We start from the raw sequence: 18,380 nt of genomic DNA on the forward strand, positions 1-18,380 counted from the left end.
GAGGCTCTTTGTGCTGGAGGTGAGGCTCTTGCAAGAGCCTCACCTCCAGCACCATGGTGCTGGAGGTGAGGTTCTTCGTGCTGGAGGTGAGGTTCTTTGTGCTGGAGGTGAGGTTCTTTGTGCTGGAGGTGAGGTTCTTTGTGCTGGAGGTGAGGCTCTTCATGCTGGAGGTGAGGCTCTGCTGACCACTTCTCGTAGCAGAGGCAGGAAGTGAGGTCATTTCCTCATTTCCTCAAAAGTAACTGCTTAACTGCAACCCTGTGGGTCCGCCTACGTCATCGTCCACCACCCACCGAGCCCCCTGAAGGCCAGAGAGAAACATTCACGACAATACGAATGAAACATAATCCAGGAAGGAAGATGTGATCAGATATTTTACTTAAGTGAAAGGACACAACAGTGTCTTATAAAGTATTATCAAAATAGAGCTAAATACAAGCGGAACGGAACAAGCAGAATGGCCTATTTCAGAATCTATATATCATATGTCTATCCAGGATTGATTGATGATTGATGCTGTAGGGTCTGCCCCAGCTCTACTTTATTCTAACTCTCAGTAATACAGTATTGGCCTCCCAGATGTATTAGAGTAGAAGGATAAGCATAACATGTATAACTATGACACCTGTGTAAGGTTATTGAATCATGATACAGCCCTGATCATCAGCATGAGCATAAGTTAACCTTCAAAAGCCACCGGCAGCAGCTCCGGGTTGACACAGGCCAGCTCTGCAGGACGTTAAACCCTAGTCAGATGCCCACAGCCTCAGAGAGAAGGACTGAGACCAGTCCTGGAACAAAGACGCATAGTATCCTCCTCCTCCTCCTCCTCCTCGTCATCCTCTCCCCATCTGGGCTCCTTGTATTAGTCGTGCATGTGGAGGTCTTTTTCTCAGTGAGTCTGAACAATAAAACAACTTCTGCTCCAAAATCGGGTTGGACATGTGTGCAGAAGATGTCCCGTCCTTTGGGGGGGGGGGGAGCTCGGGGAAACTCTTCCAGAATTTTGTGGTCCTGCTGAAGATTTCCAAATCGTTGTAACCACAAAAGTAAATCATAGTTTCAAAGCTCCGTTAAAGGCATCGCATTTTTTTTTTTGGGGGGGGGGGGATAGAATATTCATAACTGTGTTACATTAGTGTCAAACTGAACCTCAGCCCTTTGGAGTGAGCTGCCATGTTGTCCGGCAACTATCTCGTGAAGATAGTGGAGCATTGAGAGCAAAACGGAGCAAAAAGGAGAGAAGATACTGACATGGATTCATCTGGTGGTCTGAGAGAGGACTGTACATTGTAATCTCACACAAAGGCAACGCTTTGCTGAGGAAACTCCTTGTAAAGAAGTAACATGTCAAATATGTGTGTGTGTGTGCGAGAGAAAGCTTAAACTTTACGCTGCTTTCCTTCCCATTACTGAACCCCTTTTGACATGTTTTTGATGACTTGCTGTAGGTCTGCAGACTCCTGAGTAAGTGGTTTGTGGGACACATGGAAACGATGATGCCTCTCCTGTAATGTACTGTCTGTCGCAACTATACTGCGCCCGAGACGGGCTTTCCACGAGTGGGAAAGAACGGGGGGGAATTGAGAAGGTACAGATCACTCCCTCCCAGATCTGGAACCAATTCAGTGGCATCACATCGTTTACACTGGAACACAGAGAAAAACCTGTATCCCACAATTCGGTGTCTCAATATGTAGAATGGAGCGGTGTTTAAAAGACGAATGTGTTTCATTACATCATTAGACACTAAATGTACCTCACACACACTGTAGAGGCACCACATGGACACCACCCGAGGAATGACACCATCCAGACAGTTTTTAATAGATATTAGTAAGACACATGAGTGTAAAACCACAACGAAACTGCGTCATTCAACTCGTCATTTTCTTTTATTCCATCATCTCTGTGACAGACCTTTAACCTACAGCGCTGTGAAGAAATGTTTATTATTACATTATTTGTTTGTGCTGAAAGGACACAGAACATCTGGAAGAAAACCCAAAACCTGGTCTCGTAGTCTCCTTTTATTCAATTGCACTCCACGACGAGTGCTACCCCCCACAGAGGTAAGGAGGGGGAGTTGGGTGGTGGGGGGGGGGGGGGGGCAGCAGCATCACCAGCGGCACCACTTCCTTTATAAAAGGCCCGCGGCAGAGGGGCCGAACATCTGGGCAGAGCGGCTGCGCACTGGGAGCTGCAGGATGCGCGTCTTCGCTCTCCTGTGGACGCTCGGCTTCCTGCTGGAGGAGGCGCGCGCTTGGGGCTTCAGGAACGGAATATTCCACAACTCCATCTGGCTGGGTAAGGACACGGAGGAGAGGTGAAGGATCGGGCTCGTTCTGTCGTCGCTTTTCGGGATTTTTTTTTAATTTTTTAGACGCAACTGTTTCCTTCTCTTACAATCTGAGGGTTATGTCCGATCTGAGGTTCCGTTTGTAACCAGCGCTGCTCCGCAACAGGTTCTAACGCCATTTTGAATATATCAATCAAAATAAATAAATAAATACATTTTTATTATTTTTCATTTTAATAAATACGTTTTATTATTGATTATTTTATTTCCCCCAATCCACTGCTTTGAACCTGAGCCGATTTGTTTTTGTTCGCCTTTGGAAGCGACAGAAAGGAGGACTCACACCGGGCCAGCAGCTCTCCTTCGTGCTGCACGTTTATTACCACAGAAAACATGCCTGTTTACTGTGGTAATAAACATGTTTATTACCGGCTCGCTGCCCTCAGCGGGACTCTTCTGCTGATCCTGTTTTGACTTCACGCTTGCATGACTGCAGAACGGGCCCGATCCAGGCCCGAAACATGTTTATTACCACAGTAAACATGCAGGAATGACTTCATCTGATGGATGCAAAGCCATCCGTTGGGACTGAGGGAAGTGACGGCCCTGTGTTTATTTCTCTTTGGGAATAAACTGGGCTGAGAGGACTGAACGAGTCTCTCCTCACGGTGAGATGTTAAAATGACTCCACACGCACCCCTGACTCTCACTTCGTGAGCTCTGTATTCATGCTTCCCATGAGGTGAAAGGGAGAGTTACAGAATCACACTTTCAATTATTCCGGAAACTTTCTATTCCGAGTCGTCAAACGTTTGAAAAAGTCTTGAAAAGCTGTTGGAGAACCTGATTGGGGTGAGAGGTCACCGGGCTCCCGTAGCAGCGAGCACACCAGAGTTTAATCGGTGTGTAAAAAGCGCTCTGCGGACAGGTTAGACGGACAAAAAGGATCGGGCCCGTTCTGCAGTCATGCAAGCGTGAAGTCCAAACAGGATCAGCAGAAGAGTCCCGCTGAGGGCAGCGAGCCAGTGACCAAAGAACTGTACAGATGAAACGTCACAGTTAAAGCCCCCCCCTCATTCTTTGATTTTCAGCGTGAATCAACCTTTAACTTATGGCCAAAATACTTGGAACAGTTCAAGTGAGCACCAGTAGTTTAAGGTACACTTTGTAAAATGTTCCATTGCCTTTCTACCTGACATTTCTAATACTTTCCTGCATTAATGTGTGTTTTGTTCTATTGTTCTATATCTTCCTTACTGGCTGTTCCATGCATTCTATTCTACGTGACCGTCACGTTGGTAGCAAATCCAAGCTCTTGCTCAAGTAGAAGGATTTATCATCCCGAACGTTCAAGCACACATCTGGAGACGCTTGGTTTTAACTGGACAGGAAGGGGGTGGACAACGTGTAAGCTGTGCAGTAAATACAGCTCGCAGACATGCAGGCTGGAGTCAAAAGTACAGGATTTGCTTTACGATGTAGTGGATAAAGTTACTGAATGGAAGTACTTGAGGGTCAGTATCTCAGATTAGACTTCAGTACTCTGTTTATTTCTAGGCTTCATTTGTTCTCTCTCTCTCTCCGTCTGACAGAACAAGCAGCTGGAGTTTACCACCGGGAATCACGCAAAGGCAGATACCAGCTGACGTATAAAGAGGCCAAAGCCGTCTGCAAGTACGAGGGGGGGAAGCTGGCCACCTACGAGCAACTGGAGGCGGCTCGTCAAATAGGTCCGCGCGTACACACGAGACAAGTGTGATGTCACAGCAGGTCGGGGGTCGGAGGGGGGGGGGGGGGGGAGCTGGAATGCTTCTAGAAGGGTGTTGGGAAGCAGCCTTTCCTTTGCTAGTGTTGTTACAGCCCGTTAACACCTCCTTGGGTGGTTGACGTCAGCAGCCCCTTACAGAGGGGGGCCCCTCTCTAACCCTGGCCCCCCGATCTGGCTTGGGGTGTCCTGCTGATTGTGACTCCCACCCCCCCCTCCCCCCCTCCTTGTTCAGGGTTCCACGTGTGCGCTGCCGGATGGTTCGACAAAGGCCACGTGGGCTACCCCATCCTCAAAGCCGGAGCCAACTGCGGCTTCGGGAAGGTCGGCATCGTGGACTACGGACACAGGCGGAACAAAAGCGAGCGCTGGGACGCGTACTGCTACAACCCCGACTGTGAGTACGCGCCTCTCGCCTCCCACCGAGCCGTCGCAGCGTTTCGGAGGGATCGAACCCGCAGAAAGACTTCCATCCGACCGTGCAGAGATCTGATCCTTCGGTTCCAGCGGAAAGGAACTTTTAGTATATATGTACAGTATATATGTCGATCTGGTCTTTACAGCTGTGTTTGCTGCCATCAAGTGGGCAAAAACGTTTTCTTTGTAAGGAATCGAGGGACGATTTGAGGTTTGTCATGAAAATGTTATTGAATGTTTCCGCGAAGCTGACCGACGCACCACCCACACAGTACCTCCTTTTCAATGTTGTGTTAGCAAAGTATTTAGACTTTAGTCAGGGAGCTTGTCAGAACCTTTTAGCCAGAAAGGGTGTTGATACACACCATGCAACCAAAACCATGTGGACACACAGGCCACTATGTGTCTGGTTGGGTGTGTTATCTGTCTGTGGTTTGAAGGGTAAGTGGTGACTGCATGGCATGTGGTCAAGTCCCAGTGGGGGAAGGGGGGGGGGGGGCCTCAAGTTATCCAGGATGAGGCTCCACAGACCCACTCAGGAAAGCCTCAAATGATACTGAGATGTTAACCGCAGCAGTGAAAGGCACAATCTCACACCGAGTTGTCATCAGGGGACCGAGAATAAGCCTGGAGGACGTGAAGAGCCTCAGTGGGGATAAGATGGCCGTGCAGTAACCGATAAGTGATTCTACTACATATGCCTGAATTATGTCTCCTTTTAAGTTTATCCCAAAAGAATCTCAAATACATCTCAGAAAAAACTAAATGAACTGTATTATCCGTTAAAAGCAACACTTTCACATTACATACATTAATTTGGCCAATTATTGATATAGAATATTAAGTATAGCCGCATTAACAAAGTAATTAGAGAGTCAATGTTTTGTACGTACTGAGCAGGACGGTTTACTTAAAGTTTTAGGTGTGGACCAACTTGTGTAAATGCAACACTCGTTTACAAAGAGTTGACATCAGGCGGAAAAAAGTAGTCGGAAGTCTGTGAGAAAATGGCCTTCAGCTATTTTCAGTAAACATTGTAAACGCGGGTTTTGAGTTTCAATTCTTCTTCCACCCAGCATGATGCTCATTTAGTAAAGTCTGATCATTCAGAGCCAAGCAAACCACAGAGAGTATTATAGTGTGTTTACAGCTCATAAAAGCAAACTTTGGTCGTGTAAAAATATTTTTTAGGCTTCTTTTCTAACGCTCCACCTTCTCGTGTCCCTTCTGGTTGCAAAGAATGCTTCAAAACAAACAAACAAACGAGTGATGGAGGTATATACGCTTTCTTGTTATCCCATTTGAGAAGCCGTGCCAAACAACATTTGTTCCCCCTGTGCGGTGGGAAGGCATCCGGTGCCGCTCTCACCCAGCTCCACATGTGTGTTTCATTTATTTCATCCAACAAAAAGCTTTTGTTCTTCTTTTTCTGAATTTATTCAAAGCTCACAGGCAAGAGAAAGACCCCCCCCCTCCCCCCCCTTGCCAGATCCCAAATAACAACCCCCGCAAAGCTTGAACAGTTGCACAATCCGGCCGATGAGTGGGAAACACTGAAATAATAATGCGTGTACTTCTAAAACCCCTTTCAAATATGGAATATAATATGTGAAACATATTTGAAACATTGCTTTCAATAAAGATTTATTATATTCATTTTAAAAAACAGAAGCCATAATTCATAAGGCGTAATAACTTTTTTTTAGTGAGTTTTTAGCTTCAGACAAAGTAACCATTTGTGTGTGTGTGTGTGGGGGGGGGGGGGTTGGCTTTTTTAATCATTTCTCTGAACTTTTGATTTGTGACTCATAGACTACCTTCATTACATTCCTTCGCCGTTAGCAATAATCGTGGTCACGGCGTCGTGGTTTTCTTGATACGCTCGAAGCGCCGGCGTCACCGTGAAGGCCGAAACTCCGACCTGTGCATCAGGTGAGCGAGCAGGTCCCGCGGTGCGCCGGTGCCAGGCGCCCCTTTGCACCGATGACTCTCTCTGAAGTTCCTTCACTAACGAGCTGCGCGGACGCCCTGGTATGCAAAGGTCAACATGATATGCGGCTCCTCTGCCTCTGTTTGGACCCCCGGGTCGTCTGCGCCACAGATTGGAATAAACTCGTAAATCAACATAACCGACAGTTGACTTTGATCCCTCGTTGTGTCGTCTCACAGCCAAGGAGTGCGGCGGGGTGCTGACGGACCAGCAGAAGGTCATTCGCTCCCCCGGCTTCCCCGAGGAGTACCAGGACCAACAGATCTGCTACTGGCACATCCGCGTGCGCCTGGGCCAGCGGGTGCACCTCCAATTCCTGGAGTTCGACCTGGAGGAGGACGTGGGGTGTCTGGCCGACTACCTGGAGGTGTTTGACAGCTACGACGACGTCTCCGGCTTCGCCGGCAGGTGAGGGAGAGGGGGGAGAATACTTGACAAGTCAGCAGGTACAGTGAGGACACTCGATTGGACGTCCAAACTCCAATTATTACAAAAACCTTATTTTTATTGAAAAATAAACCATAAATCAGTTTATTATTTCAGCTCCGAAAGACAATCTCCGACTCAAGTAGACCTTCTCAAGAGAATGAGACCTGATTTCAAACATAAAGAATCTCTCATAAATCTGTTTCTTTACAGATTCTGCGGTGATTATTTACCCGATGACATCATCAGCACAGGTGAGCCGCCCTCCTCATCCTCTCATTGGCTCACCGACTGATCTCCTGATGCGTTCGTCTCTGTTATTTTTTATTTTGTTGTTTCTGCAGGAAACGTGATGACGCTGAAGTTCCTCTCTGACGCTTCGGTCACGGCCGGCGGCTTCAAGCTGCAGTACGTTGCCTTCAACGCGTCTCCGTCTTCACAGAACCACACCCGCTAACTTTGTGTTCACCTCATCCGAGGTTTATTTTACAGAAAAACAAACCTGTTTTCTGGTTGTTATAATTATAATTTCCTAGACTTTCAGAGTGTCGAGCATTTTCACAGCCAACCATTTTAGTGACTGTTATGTTGCTTCTTCGTTTTTTTTCACCCTCCTCTGTTCTGTGTATTCGCAACTCCATATACATAAATTATTAATAAACATTTGCTTTATTCATTGATTTATAATGTATAAATGTATCCCTTTTTAAATTGTTGTATTTTGCAAATCTGTGACATCTACCTGCCACCGGAGTCACCTCTAGTTACAAACAATCTCCTTGGACAATCCCTCTTTACTTTTCACCATGCATGTCAAAAGTCTTTGCACCTACAACACATAAATGGTCATGGAAGTGGTGAAAAAAGTATGTGGGATAGGCTGAAACTACCAGACCTCAGCCCCGACTAGAAATGTCTTTGATGGCCAACAATACCTGCAAATCAAAAGGAACAGCAATGGGGAAAGTATTTGGCCAACCATTTGCAGACATGCAGTATACATCCTAGCCATACCCAGAAGGCAATTCGTGAGTTTGACTCTCAACTCTCACCCAATCAAAGGCTCAAACTTTCCCACAAGGGGGAGCTGGGACACCAAAGTCTTTTTCAAACCAACGGACTCACTCCTTGTTACGCCGACCAAGCTACATCCAAATCTCTGAAACCCAACTATGTTCAAGGTTGTTAGAAAGAGGAGTTATAGCCAGTCCTTCTTAAGGAAGGAAAGATATCTACAAGTTGTCCTCATGTGCGTACAAAAGGCTTGCCTGGACCAGTCCAAGGGCCATCCCTCGGACCAATATTAGGGTAATCGGTACTGCTGGTATGAATTTAGCCTGGGGGGGGACGCGTGATCTGCTTAAAGCAATGCCAGAGGCTGGCAAAGATGCTCAATCGCCTTTCGTCTGGTAGAATCTCAAGTGTTTTTGTCCTAGAGGAAGGACTGGCGGGTGCCAGTCCCACTAGCTTGATCCACCCACCAAAAGAATTGATGATTACAAAGTCCTCCATATCTGTAAGTAAGTTATACGGGTGAGATTTGATCTTAAAGCTGAGTAATGTAAATGATCCATCCCTTTTTATTTTCCCCTGTTGCCACACTGTCATCTACAATCTGGTTCATGAGGGTGCCATCCCTGGGCTGATTGACCAATGGCCAGATAAGCGGTGTGGTGTGAGGGTTGAAAGCCTCACAGTTCAATGTCAATATGGCGTTGGGGTTGCACCAGCTCAACGTCAAGGAAAACAAGATGTTGTTCCTGTGGATCACAGGTGCTGCATAGGTGTCAGGAAGGGCTTAAAACTTCATTGAACCCCCCGGTAAAGGGTGTGTTTTGTGTGTCTCTTCTCAGACCGAATGGAGAAGGATAAGATGCCCACTCCAAGGTTCTCCCACTTTTACGGCTACTTAACGGCTTGGACGTCCTCGCCTCGGCCCTAATGTCTGTGACTGACGTCCTTGAGGCCAAGGCTGACCTACGCAGCCCCCCTGCCGATGGCTATGTCATAGCGGTGGGTGGATACCCCTGCTCCGAATAACCCTATGTTACTGGGGCTTAGTTAAGACTTTTGCCCTTTGTCTCTCTCTGTATCCAGGTGTCCGACCACAAAACAAACCGTGAGCGGCACAGGTCTACCTCAGGCACAATTAGTTCTTCTGGAGAGGTGGCTGAATTAATGGACTTCAAGTAAGAAATAAATGCTCTTTTCTAATGTCTAATATCTGTTTTACATTACCAAGTAAAGAATAATACTTGTAATAAAATAACAGGGTAAAAATTGGTAGTGGTGATCCAAGATGCCCCTGATATTCAAACACTTAGATCCTAATCCATAACTATTTTTAGTTTCACAAAGAAAATGGTTATATGCAGTAAATAATTAATCTCATTAGCTTAAACATGAATTCTAGGAGGGTCAATCCAGGAAAAGGCCTCATATTGTTAACTAAACCAACTTCCCTTGCATCTAGTCTTGGCAATTGTCATCTAAACACATTAAAGTCCATTTAATTTTTCCATTTAAAGTTAGCTTGTATAAGCTAGCTAGCTTACTACTCCGTTACGTTAGCACTCTGCTCTTCAGTATTAGGAGTGGACGGGCTTTCCAGAGTGAACATCTTTAACACTTTGTCGGGGTATTCTGGATTTTGTGGTAATAACTCTGAAATGGTCTGTTAACTTCAACGTTGTATATTTGAACCAACACCAGCGGATATATTGCTTGTATTTGCTGCTTTTGGTTGTGGAAATGAGTTGCTTTACTAAGACAATGCATATTTTACACTTGGGAATTTACTGTGAACTTAATAACAAGTGTGTGTACGCCAAAGAAAACCATCAGACTCACCTGAGCTTTTTTTAAATTCTTAAACACAAGGGGAAATAACCCGAATGTCTGATATGCAGCAGGAACCAGAGACTGGGAAGAATAGGACCCCCCCCCACGAGCTTCATGAAAAGTTTTAACTAGTGTGTGCATAACCGTTTTTCTCCTCCTAACCTTTTAATAAAGAAATATATGGTCTCCATATTCCCACCCTGTCTGCAATGCAACAAACCGTTGAATGCTATTCCCCCCCCCCACCCCCCAAAGTACAACATGATTAATCCATTTGTCTTATAATATGTATCCATTATTTATTTATTATCTAATTTGTCTCCCCTATGAACAATTCTTTAATTATATTTATGTATTTATAACAGATGGCAACCTTGCAATAACCGACACTTCTGTTTATTGATTTGAGGTTTTAATGAACTTTTATACAGGACCATTTTAAAATAGAACGAGGTCCTTCTCAATGCAAAGACCTCTACCCAATGTCATTGGGCATGAGAAACCTGGACCTTCAACATGAGGGCCGGAAGACTAGAAAATGTGTGTGCACGCGGTCTATCTAACCGCCATGTGCCATCTCCCTGTCTACAAATGTCCTTTCGACATTTTTTCACCTTCAATAATTATTATTCCCTTTTTTTTTTTTATGAAACACAAGAATTCTGTGGCCCGAGACCCACCTAACCCCGTTTTCCCTGCTCAAGGAGATATGCGCCATACGGAGATAGTGGTGAATCCTTCTGTACCCGTCTATACACAAGTTTGCGCTCCAATAGCAGAAGCAACAAACCGCTCACGCCTGGTCTGATGACAATGAGGTTAGAGAGGGTTTTTTTTTTCTTCAGGAAATGGGGGTTGCAGCAGTTGAGCCTTGAGAGGCGGCTGGTTTGAAGAAGCCACGTGATTGATCAAACTTCCTCAAAGTCAGGCCTCGGCGCTCTGCTCTTTTGATCGATGACACACAGACATGGCGAGTACAAGGTAAGCTCACTTTAAACGATCCATCGTCCGAATTAGCGTGTTTGTTTACTCAGATTTTTAGTGTTGCCTTCATCCCTGAATGTTTCTCTGGATAAATTACCCCAAAGTGTGGGCCTAAACTCACTCAGGTGTTATCGTTGAAACGCAGAAATGTTCGACTTTACATGACGTTTACAATTTACTGGTGTTTATAGTCTTTAGAGGTTTACATCTGTAGGGTAAGAAAGACTTTGCATTGCGCTCACACAACGCACAAAGGCAAGTCTTCAAGCTTCCGTAATGCAGGATTTCACTTTGTTTCCTGTTACTGAAGCTCTAGTCATCATAGCGTTACTTCAAGACCGTTTTAGATGCGCAACGCAAGCCTCTGCACTGGGGTTCTCTTGCTGTCCGCTACTAAAAATGTCTTCACCCACAGAATGGACATTTTACATCAGTGATGCGGCAAATGTCCTCTGAAAGGCGGATGTTTGTTTTCATTTCAGACCACAGCTTAAAGTTGACATCCGTAGTATCGACTGCTGCTTTTGCTCCGGGTTTCAGAAAAGTTGTTTTTTTGTCTTTTATGCATTACACTACATGTATAATCTCTGACTCATCTGAACTGACAGTGTCACTATGGTAATATTCCCTTTTGGGGTTTATCCAAAAGAAAAAAACATCTCTTAGTTAGTTTTAGGAACAAAAAAATATATATTTTCAGTAAAAGAGTGTGGTTTGGATTAAAGACTTGACTTAATTACCAAAGCTATATTACATTGATTTTAGCTAAGCTGCAACGCTGCAAGAGAAAAACTGACGAGAAGGGTGTGGCTAACAGGTGAGAGTGGTTCAGGCTAACAGGTTCTTGTGATTGAGCTGATGGGGAGGGTGTGGCTAACAGGTGGCTAACAGGTGAGAGTGGTTCAGGCTAACAGGTGCTTGTGATTGAGCTGATGGGGAGGGTGTGGCTAACAGGTGGTTAACAGGTGAAAGTGATTTAGGCTAACAGGTGCTTGTGATTGAGCTGATGGGGAGGGTGTGGCTAACAGGTGGTTAACAGGTGAAAGTGATTTAGGCTAACAGGTGCTTGTGATTGAGCTGATGGGGAGGGTGTGGCTAACAGGTGGTTAACAGGTGAACTGATTCTGTCTGATTCTGAACATGAGAAAGTAAACACATGTTTCACAATCCACAAGGCTGCTGGCTACTTGTAGTAAAATAGAACTGAAGGTTTGGCTTGAGGCGGAATTGATGCCATAAACGTTCATAGCACAATGGTTTTTAATCACATTCTTAACAGCGTTGATTTGATACAAGCTGGCTGGTGCTCTTTCTATTCTACTAAGTGATGAGTTGGAGAGCAAGCTGAAGGAGTAATGAAGGACACCCACCCCTCCATAAATTGGGGTCTGGGTTCATAGTCACGTTGACTAATAAAAAACCCCTTTTTTTTTCCTCCTAGAATCTCTAACCTCCAAAATGCAGTGAAGCCGCCGTCTCTGATTCTGCCTCCATCGCAGGAAGCTGTGCACATGCGCATGAAGAGCCCCCAGAGCTCTGCAGACCGCCTCAGTCAGTCCAAGTCCATGGTGCTGCAGGAGTCCGACCTTCCTAAAAACCCCGTCAGTCAATCACATGGAACCTAAATCCTAAAGTGGTGCAGCTCAATTTTTCACGTTGATTTAACTTTTTATTTTGTTCTGTTTGTAGATCTCTCGGCATCGCAGGAATCAATCTCAGCACAACGTCTTGGCTGCAGAAGGACTTTCTGCTTTTGAACCATGTGTATGTCCTAAAAAAGATTTGTGTGGTACAGGTTAAGGGCTATGAGAAGAATTATTTTGTTTTGAAATACATTTTTCACATCAAACACAATTCCATTCTACCGTTTTACAATATAAAAAAAACCCTTTAGAGAATGAGGATGAGAATAAGTTTAAGAACATCCCAAAGCACAAAACATTTGATGCAATAGACTACAAAAATGGGTTGTTTTCACAGCACATTATTCAACCCGTACACATCCAGCCTAAAAAAAATAATTGCATTGTCCCATCACAGATTAAATATACCCTCCCTTCCTACTTCATCCAACTCCTGCCACATCTGTTCCGCGTTAGTTTTTGGTGCATCCTATTATTTGACCTTTGAAGTAAATAAATATAACAGTGCAGCTTATTCTACACAAAGATGAGAAAAACGGTTCCAGAATTAAGTGAACATCTGAAGAATAAAACACCCCATGGCATCAACGTTTTTAAATAATGTTAAAATAATACGCAAGTTTGTCTGTGTGTGTGTCCAGGTGGAGCTGAAAGGTGAACATCTGAATGTGGCTAAAATCTCACAGAGTGGTAAGAAGCAAAGGAAGAACTGGACCGCCATGTGGAGCGTACTGACCTCCGGCCAGCTGCGTTTTTATAAAGAGAAACAAGAAACTCTGGTACAAAAATACATGATCCTCGCTTTATTGTTTGTCTATTTCTGTGCTGGGGTCATAAGAGGGTTAATGAGGGAACAAACACCACCTGGGAAATAAAAACCTTTAGATATCAGAATTGTTAAGGCACGCAGATTCCTTAAATTAGCCAGAGATTTTGTAAATAAGGGTTAGGGTTTAACCCTTGTTGGACCAATCCACACAGAGCACTTATATTGATATAGTGTCTGACATCACGCCCGTCCTCAATGTTCAGAAACCAGGGAGTAAGACAGATGTGGTGCAGCTGTGTGGAGCTGTTATTGAGTGGACGACGGAGAAGTCAAGCAGGAAAAACGTCTTCCAGGTAAAACAAACCCGCTGAACGATCACGAGGCAACGCTTCACACCTGCATCCACACCTTGCTGCAGTGAAGCTGCTTCCAAAAGTATCCGACCAAAGTCATGCATCTCATCTGTTTCAGGTCATAACCAACACTGGAAGTGAGTACCTCCTTCAGACTGACAGTCACTCCACCGCCAATAAATGGTACGACGGCATCAGAAAGGCCATCGACAACTCCGTAAGAGCACACTACTTCAACTAGCTTTAATTTGGGGTATAATTCCTTGTTGATGCCATTTTGTATTGACTCGTTTCAAAGATGTTATTCTGGTCAATTTTATCCTACAACCGAAATCCAAACATTCAGTTTTCTGTTACATCCGATCTCACAGAAATATGGAATATGGCACATTAAATGGTGGTTGCAAAAAAATTCAAGCAGTTCAAGCCAAATGGAAATGTTTTATTGAGAATACAGTGTTATGGTGAGACTAAATGTAAACCACAGAGCATCCTGCTATGGGATCGCACCGAATACGTCACCACTTATTTAGTATTCCCACCACGGAAGGTCTTTCTAGGGGTTTTCACTTCAGAATAAGGACTGGTTTACACATCTTCAACGGCCAGAAAAAAAGTTAAAAGGAACTGACCAAGAATCCTTTCCGTAATGAGCAAGAGTTTCAAGGGCCCAATGGAATTACCCACAAGCCATTGCAATGTGAGGTTAAAACGTGATAACCAGTGAACGGGACGGCACACGTGTGTTCAGACTGTGATGTTAAAATGTATACATTTAAAACTTCAAAGATGGAGAAAAAAAACCCACATGAAATCAGACAAAAGATGTATATATATTATTGGATACACATTTTGATTACCACTGCTTCAATAGGTGTTTTTTCAGGTGTTCTATAAATCCCTTCTGAAATGAAAGCCTTTTTTTTTAAAACTATTTTCTCTTCAGACTAAACTTCCTCTGAGGAGATCCAACAGCACCGAGTACCTGCCCAGACACAGCTCATTACCTGCGTATGCCTCCGCCTCGCCCAACACCAAGCCACGGAACACAGTCCACAGACGCTCCATCAGTGAGTAGCCCAACCCGAACCCTTTGGTACTGTACTTAACGTACTTGGTTTCCGGCTCTATTCTGCTGAACTTTGCTTCTTGTTTGGCATTGAAGATTCAAATATCCTTTATCACGTTTTCCTATAAATTCACGAATCGACAGAAGTGACAGGAAACTCGGCCACTTTAATTGACAAACATCTTGACCAACGGGCTACAGGGGCGGGAGCACTGGATGGACGCCTCTCGCTGCAACAACTCTGGACCGAACTGCAATTTTCAGATACAACAAACTTGCTTTCCAAGGAAAAGGTGTTGGCGACACCACGGAAAAGAGACAAGGAGCCAGATGGACGCGGACCACCAACGGGACACATGCTGCTGGTCTCGACTGGCCTGCTAGTAGGACAAGGCTCTACTGTTGATAGGAGGCAAGGAGCAGGACATTCTCGGTCATTGGGCAGTGGAGGCTGCGTTGATGGGCAGTTTGGGGGAATGAACGTCTCCTTGACCCAAAACCTCCTCCCTGGGAACGACAGGGGGCTTTTAGGCCAGTGGTTCACTGAGAAGCCCTTCCAGGTTCAGCCCAGAAATGGGTTACGGGTCGTAGCAGGCTGGGGATTTGCAGGCTAGAGTCTCAATGGGCTGGAGTCTAGCAGACAAGGGGGTCTTGGTTGGCTCTCAACAACTGGTGGCGTCTCTCACAAACAACAAACAACTGGGGGATGAAGTCACTCACCACAGGCTACTCCACTTTCCCTGGGTCTCGGTCTGCTTACTCGTTGGCCGCTATCACATTAAGCTCACAAGCCTCCCGGGTAAAATGGTGTGGAGGCCAAAAACTGAGCTAAGAGAGAGGATACTTGACTCAAACAACGAGCTCTCTAAAGGTTTAACGTTTATATTTTCCTGCAGATATGTTCAGCAGCTCCAAGCTGAAACACAGCGCCTCCGACAGCGCTGACAAGAACGGAGTGAAAAACCGACTGAAGAAGTTCATCAACAGACGTCCGTCCATGAAGACTCTGAAGGAAAAGGGCCTCATCAAAGGTTTCTGCTTATCTCATTCAACCTGTGTAACGATCCTCCTTCAACAACCATGCGCGAGGAACTGTTTACAATTATGGTTTAACGTAGACCATTAGTCTTCCATAGACCTATAAAGCTGAGAGTTCGGTACGTTAAAATATCATTAGACATGTTGCGATAGTAGTGGTAGATAATTTACCCGACAATGGGATTACACCATCCGCCACAAGGGGAGTAGAAGGAGGAAAGGGAGGATGGCTTCCCACGCTCCTGGCGTCTTATCTCTAAACGATGCCATGTTTGTCTCAGATCGAGTGTTCGGCTGCCATCTGCTGACCCTCTGTGAGCGAGAAGGAACCACGGTGCCGAAGTTTGTTCAGATCTGCGTGGATGCTGTTGAAAAGAAAGGTAGGCACACCAACCGAGAGACAAAGGAGAGACTCTAAAGAGACGTAGAGAGAAAGCAGAGACGGAGGAGGAGATTTTTTTTACATTTCGGACTAGCGAAGGAAGTCGGCTTCTTTGACGTTTTCTATGAAACACAACAGACACATTGTGTTGATCCGTGGTTTCAGGTCTGGAAGCCGACGGGATCTACAGAGTTAGTGGAAATCTGGCCACCATCCAGAAGCTCCGCTTCATCGTGGATCAGGGTCAGTGCAACAAAGCCACGTTGTTTTCATCAGGTGACATGTTAACAATTTACAACAGGGAAAACAAAGTCACCAGGAGTGTGTTTGTTCAACGTAATGATGGAACGTTGCCAGTTCGTAAATATACCGAGTGTGTGTTGATGTTTGTAGACATTAAACGATGCAATGACCCCGGTGTTGTTCTGGTCTCGGCCCCCTAGAGGAGGCCCTCGACCTGGACCACAGTCAGTGGGAGGACATCCACGTCGTCACTGGGGCCCTCAAACTGTTTTTCCGGGAGCTGCCCGAGCCGCTGTTCCCCTTCAGGTTCTTCACGCCATTTGTGGAGACTGTCAGTGAGTCAAACTAACAAAAGATCAAGATCAAGAATCCAAACTGCACGAGTCTCTTCATTACACATCCTTTCCTATTTGAGATTATTCATAGCAAGAATATATTGTTATTCTCCTGAAATCTCAAGATGGAAACATGTCAGGTATCAATTTTTGGCCTTTTTTAAAGTAATAGTAACATAAGCTTAATTATTGTTGCCTTTTGCAAAAATAAGCTTTGATTAATGCTTCACATCATTAAAAACACCTTGACAAGATGAAAAGGTGCCTAGAGAAAATGGACAAATATAATGAAGTAAAGACAAACAAAATGATAAGTGAATTAAAGCTCAATCAGGAACCAACAATGGACCCTTGAACCGAAAGGAGTTTCGTTCTTAGTCTCGCTGTGAAGAACCGCAAAATGAACCGCCGCGGTTTGTTTTCACAGAGATTAAAGAATCCAAACTCAAAATTCAGGCTGTGAAGAAACTGATCCAGGAACTGCCCAAACCAAATCGAGACACGATGAAGTTGCTCTTCAGCCACCTGCACAGGTAAGCCTTCGTCCACTTGAACCACGCCTGAACAGACCCCTGAAGGACCCCCCGAGACCCCGGCAGCCAATCTGCAGGGAATTTAAATGGAGTAATTTCTTACACCTAGAGTCATTTCAAATGTTCCCACGTTTCTCTTCAGTTAGAGTTCAATCTGTTGTTCTTCAGAGTCCTGGAATTTTCCAAGAAGAACCTGATGTCCACTCAGGGCATCGGCATCGTGTTCGGCCCCACGCTGATGTGGCCTGAGCTGGACACGGGGAACATGGCGGTCAATTTGGTCTACCAGAACCAGATTGTGGAATACATCCTCATCGAGAGCCAAGAAATCTTCAACCTGGACGAGAAGTAAAGTGTCCTGAGCTGGACCTGATCATCTAGTTGACTCGCATTTTGACACGGCCATAAACAGTAAACTGATGGTTTGTAACGATGTCAATGTATAAAAAGCATATTTTACTTACATAAAGACATAATGATGTTGACAAACGATTTTTGGTTTGGAAATTGACACAAATATTTTGATTGATGAATTTTAAATTGTAGAATGTCCATAGGAATAGAGCAAAGCAGTATATTTATAATGTAGAGCACTAAGTAATAACTTGAATATAGCAAACAAAGCTATATTTATGGAGAAACAATGTATTTACAACATACAGCAATAAATTGTAGAGTTATGAGGTTACAATCAATAAATACCTGAGCAACAGTAGTCTTCGGCCAGCAGATCTCCTCTCCTTCCAAATCTTGGTGTTGTGGCTTTATTTTCTGTTTCACAGTGAAACACGCAGCATGTTCTAATGCATCGTCTCCCTGACCCGCTGACTTCAGAGATTCCTCTTATCCATGCGTTCTTTTGGAGCAATAAATACCCTTTGATGTGTAATTGTGTGATTCCAAATTGTGTCACAGATTTAAAACCGGACTGTGAAAAGTACAAGGACATGGTTTTATGAACTCTATGAACCTTTAAACATGTACAAGTATCCATTATGAAATACATAATGTAATAGTTTAATCTTCCTGTGAATGAGTCTCACCAGAAACCGTGACGAGTTTTTAAAAAGTCACTAGTCTTGAAATTTAAATATTAGGTAATTATAAGTAAAAAAATAACAGGTAATTAGATTTGCTCAAATATTTAGAGGCTCTATTATCTATTTAAAAACTATGACAATGCTGAAGTATCTGAACCATGAGTGTTCCCCCTTTTTAGCTATTATTATTATTATTATTATTTTAATCATCATCATCATCATCATCATTGTGGTTGCTGGCATTTAACAGATC

At 44.5% G+C, this 18,380-nt stretch overlaps 2 protein-coding genes across 4 annotated transcripts; both read left to right on the forward strand.

Annotated features, from left to right (window-relative positions):
- The first annotated feature begins 2,118 nt into the window (after window positions 1-2,118).
- Window positions 2,119-7,577, forward strand: tnfaip6 (tumor necrosis factor, alpha-induced protein 6). 2 transcript variants are annotated; one of them, XM_037489205.2, is made up of 6 exons: window positions 2,119-2,307; window positions 3,892-4,029; window positions 4,300-4,461; window positions 6,651-6,879; window positions 7,111-7,151; window positions 7,242-7,577. In XM_037489205.2, exons 1-6 carry the CDS (start codon window positions 2,208-2,210, stop codon window positions 7,352-7,354), a joined length of 783 nt encoding a protein of 260 aa, XP_037345102.2. In that variant the 5' UTR covers window positions 2,119-2,207; the 3' UTR covers window positions 7,355-7,577. The 2 variants fall into 2 exon arrangements, with proteins under 2 accessions (XP_037345102.2, XP_037345103.2); XM_037489206.2 differs by lacking the exon at window positions 2,119-2,307 and adding an exon at window positions 3,293-3,813.
- Window positions 7,578-8,509: 932 nt separating this feature from the next.
- arhgap15 (Rho GTPase activating protein 15) lies at window positions 8,510-18,036 on the forward strand. 2 transcript variants are annotated; one of them, XM_037489204.2, is made up of 15 exons: window positions 8,510-8,910; window positions 8,995-9,086; window positions 10,584-10,719; window positions 12,164-12,323; window positions 12,412-12,486; window positions 13,007-13,144; window positions 13,398-13,487; window positions 13,606-13,704; window positions 14,434-14,557; window positions 15,453-15,587; window positions 15,876-15,974; window positions 16,142-16,219; window positions 16,420-16,554; window positions 16,982-17,087; window positions 17,256-18,036. In XM_037489204.2, exons 3-15 carry the CDS (start codon window positions 10,706-10,708, stop codon window positions 17,437-17,439), a joined length of 1,437 nt encoding a protein of 478 aa, XP_037345101.2. In that variant the 5' UTR covers window positions 8,510-8,910; window positions 8,995-9,086; window positions 10,584-10,705; the 3' UTR covers window positions 17,440-18,036. The 2 variants fall into 2 exon arrangements, with proteins under 2 accessions (XP_037345101.2, XP_062421143.1); XM_062565159.1 differs by having other exon boundaries at window positions 8,510-9,086.
- The last annotated feature ends 344 nt before the right edge of the window (window positions 18,037-18,380 follow it).

The sequence above is a fragment of the Pungitius pungitius genome, chromosome 10 (genome assembly GCF_949316345.1).
Source record: "Pungitius pungitius chromosome 10, fPunPun2.1, whole genome shotgun sequence".
NCBI lineage: Eukaryota > Metazoa > Chordata > Actinopteri > Perciformes > Gasterosteidae > Pungitius > Pungitius pungitius.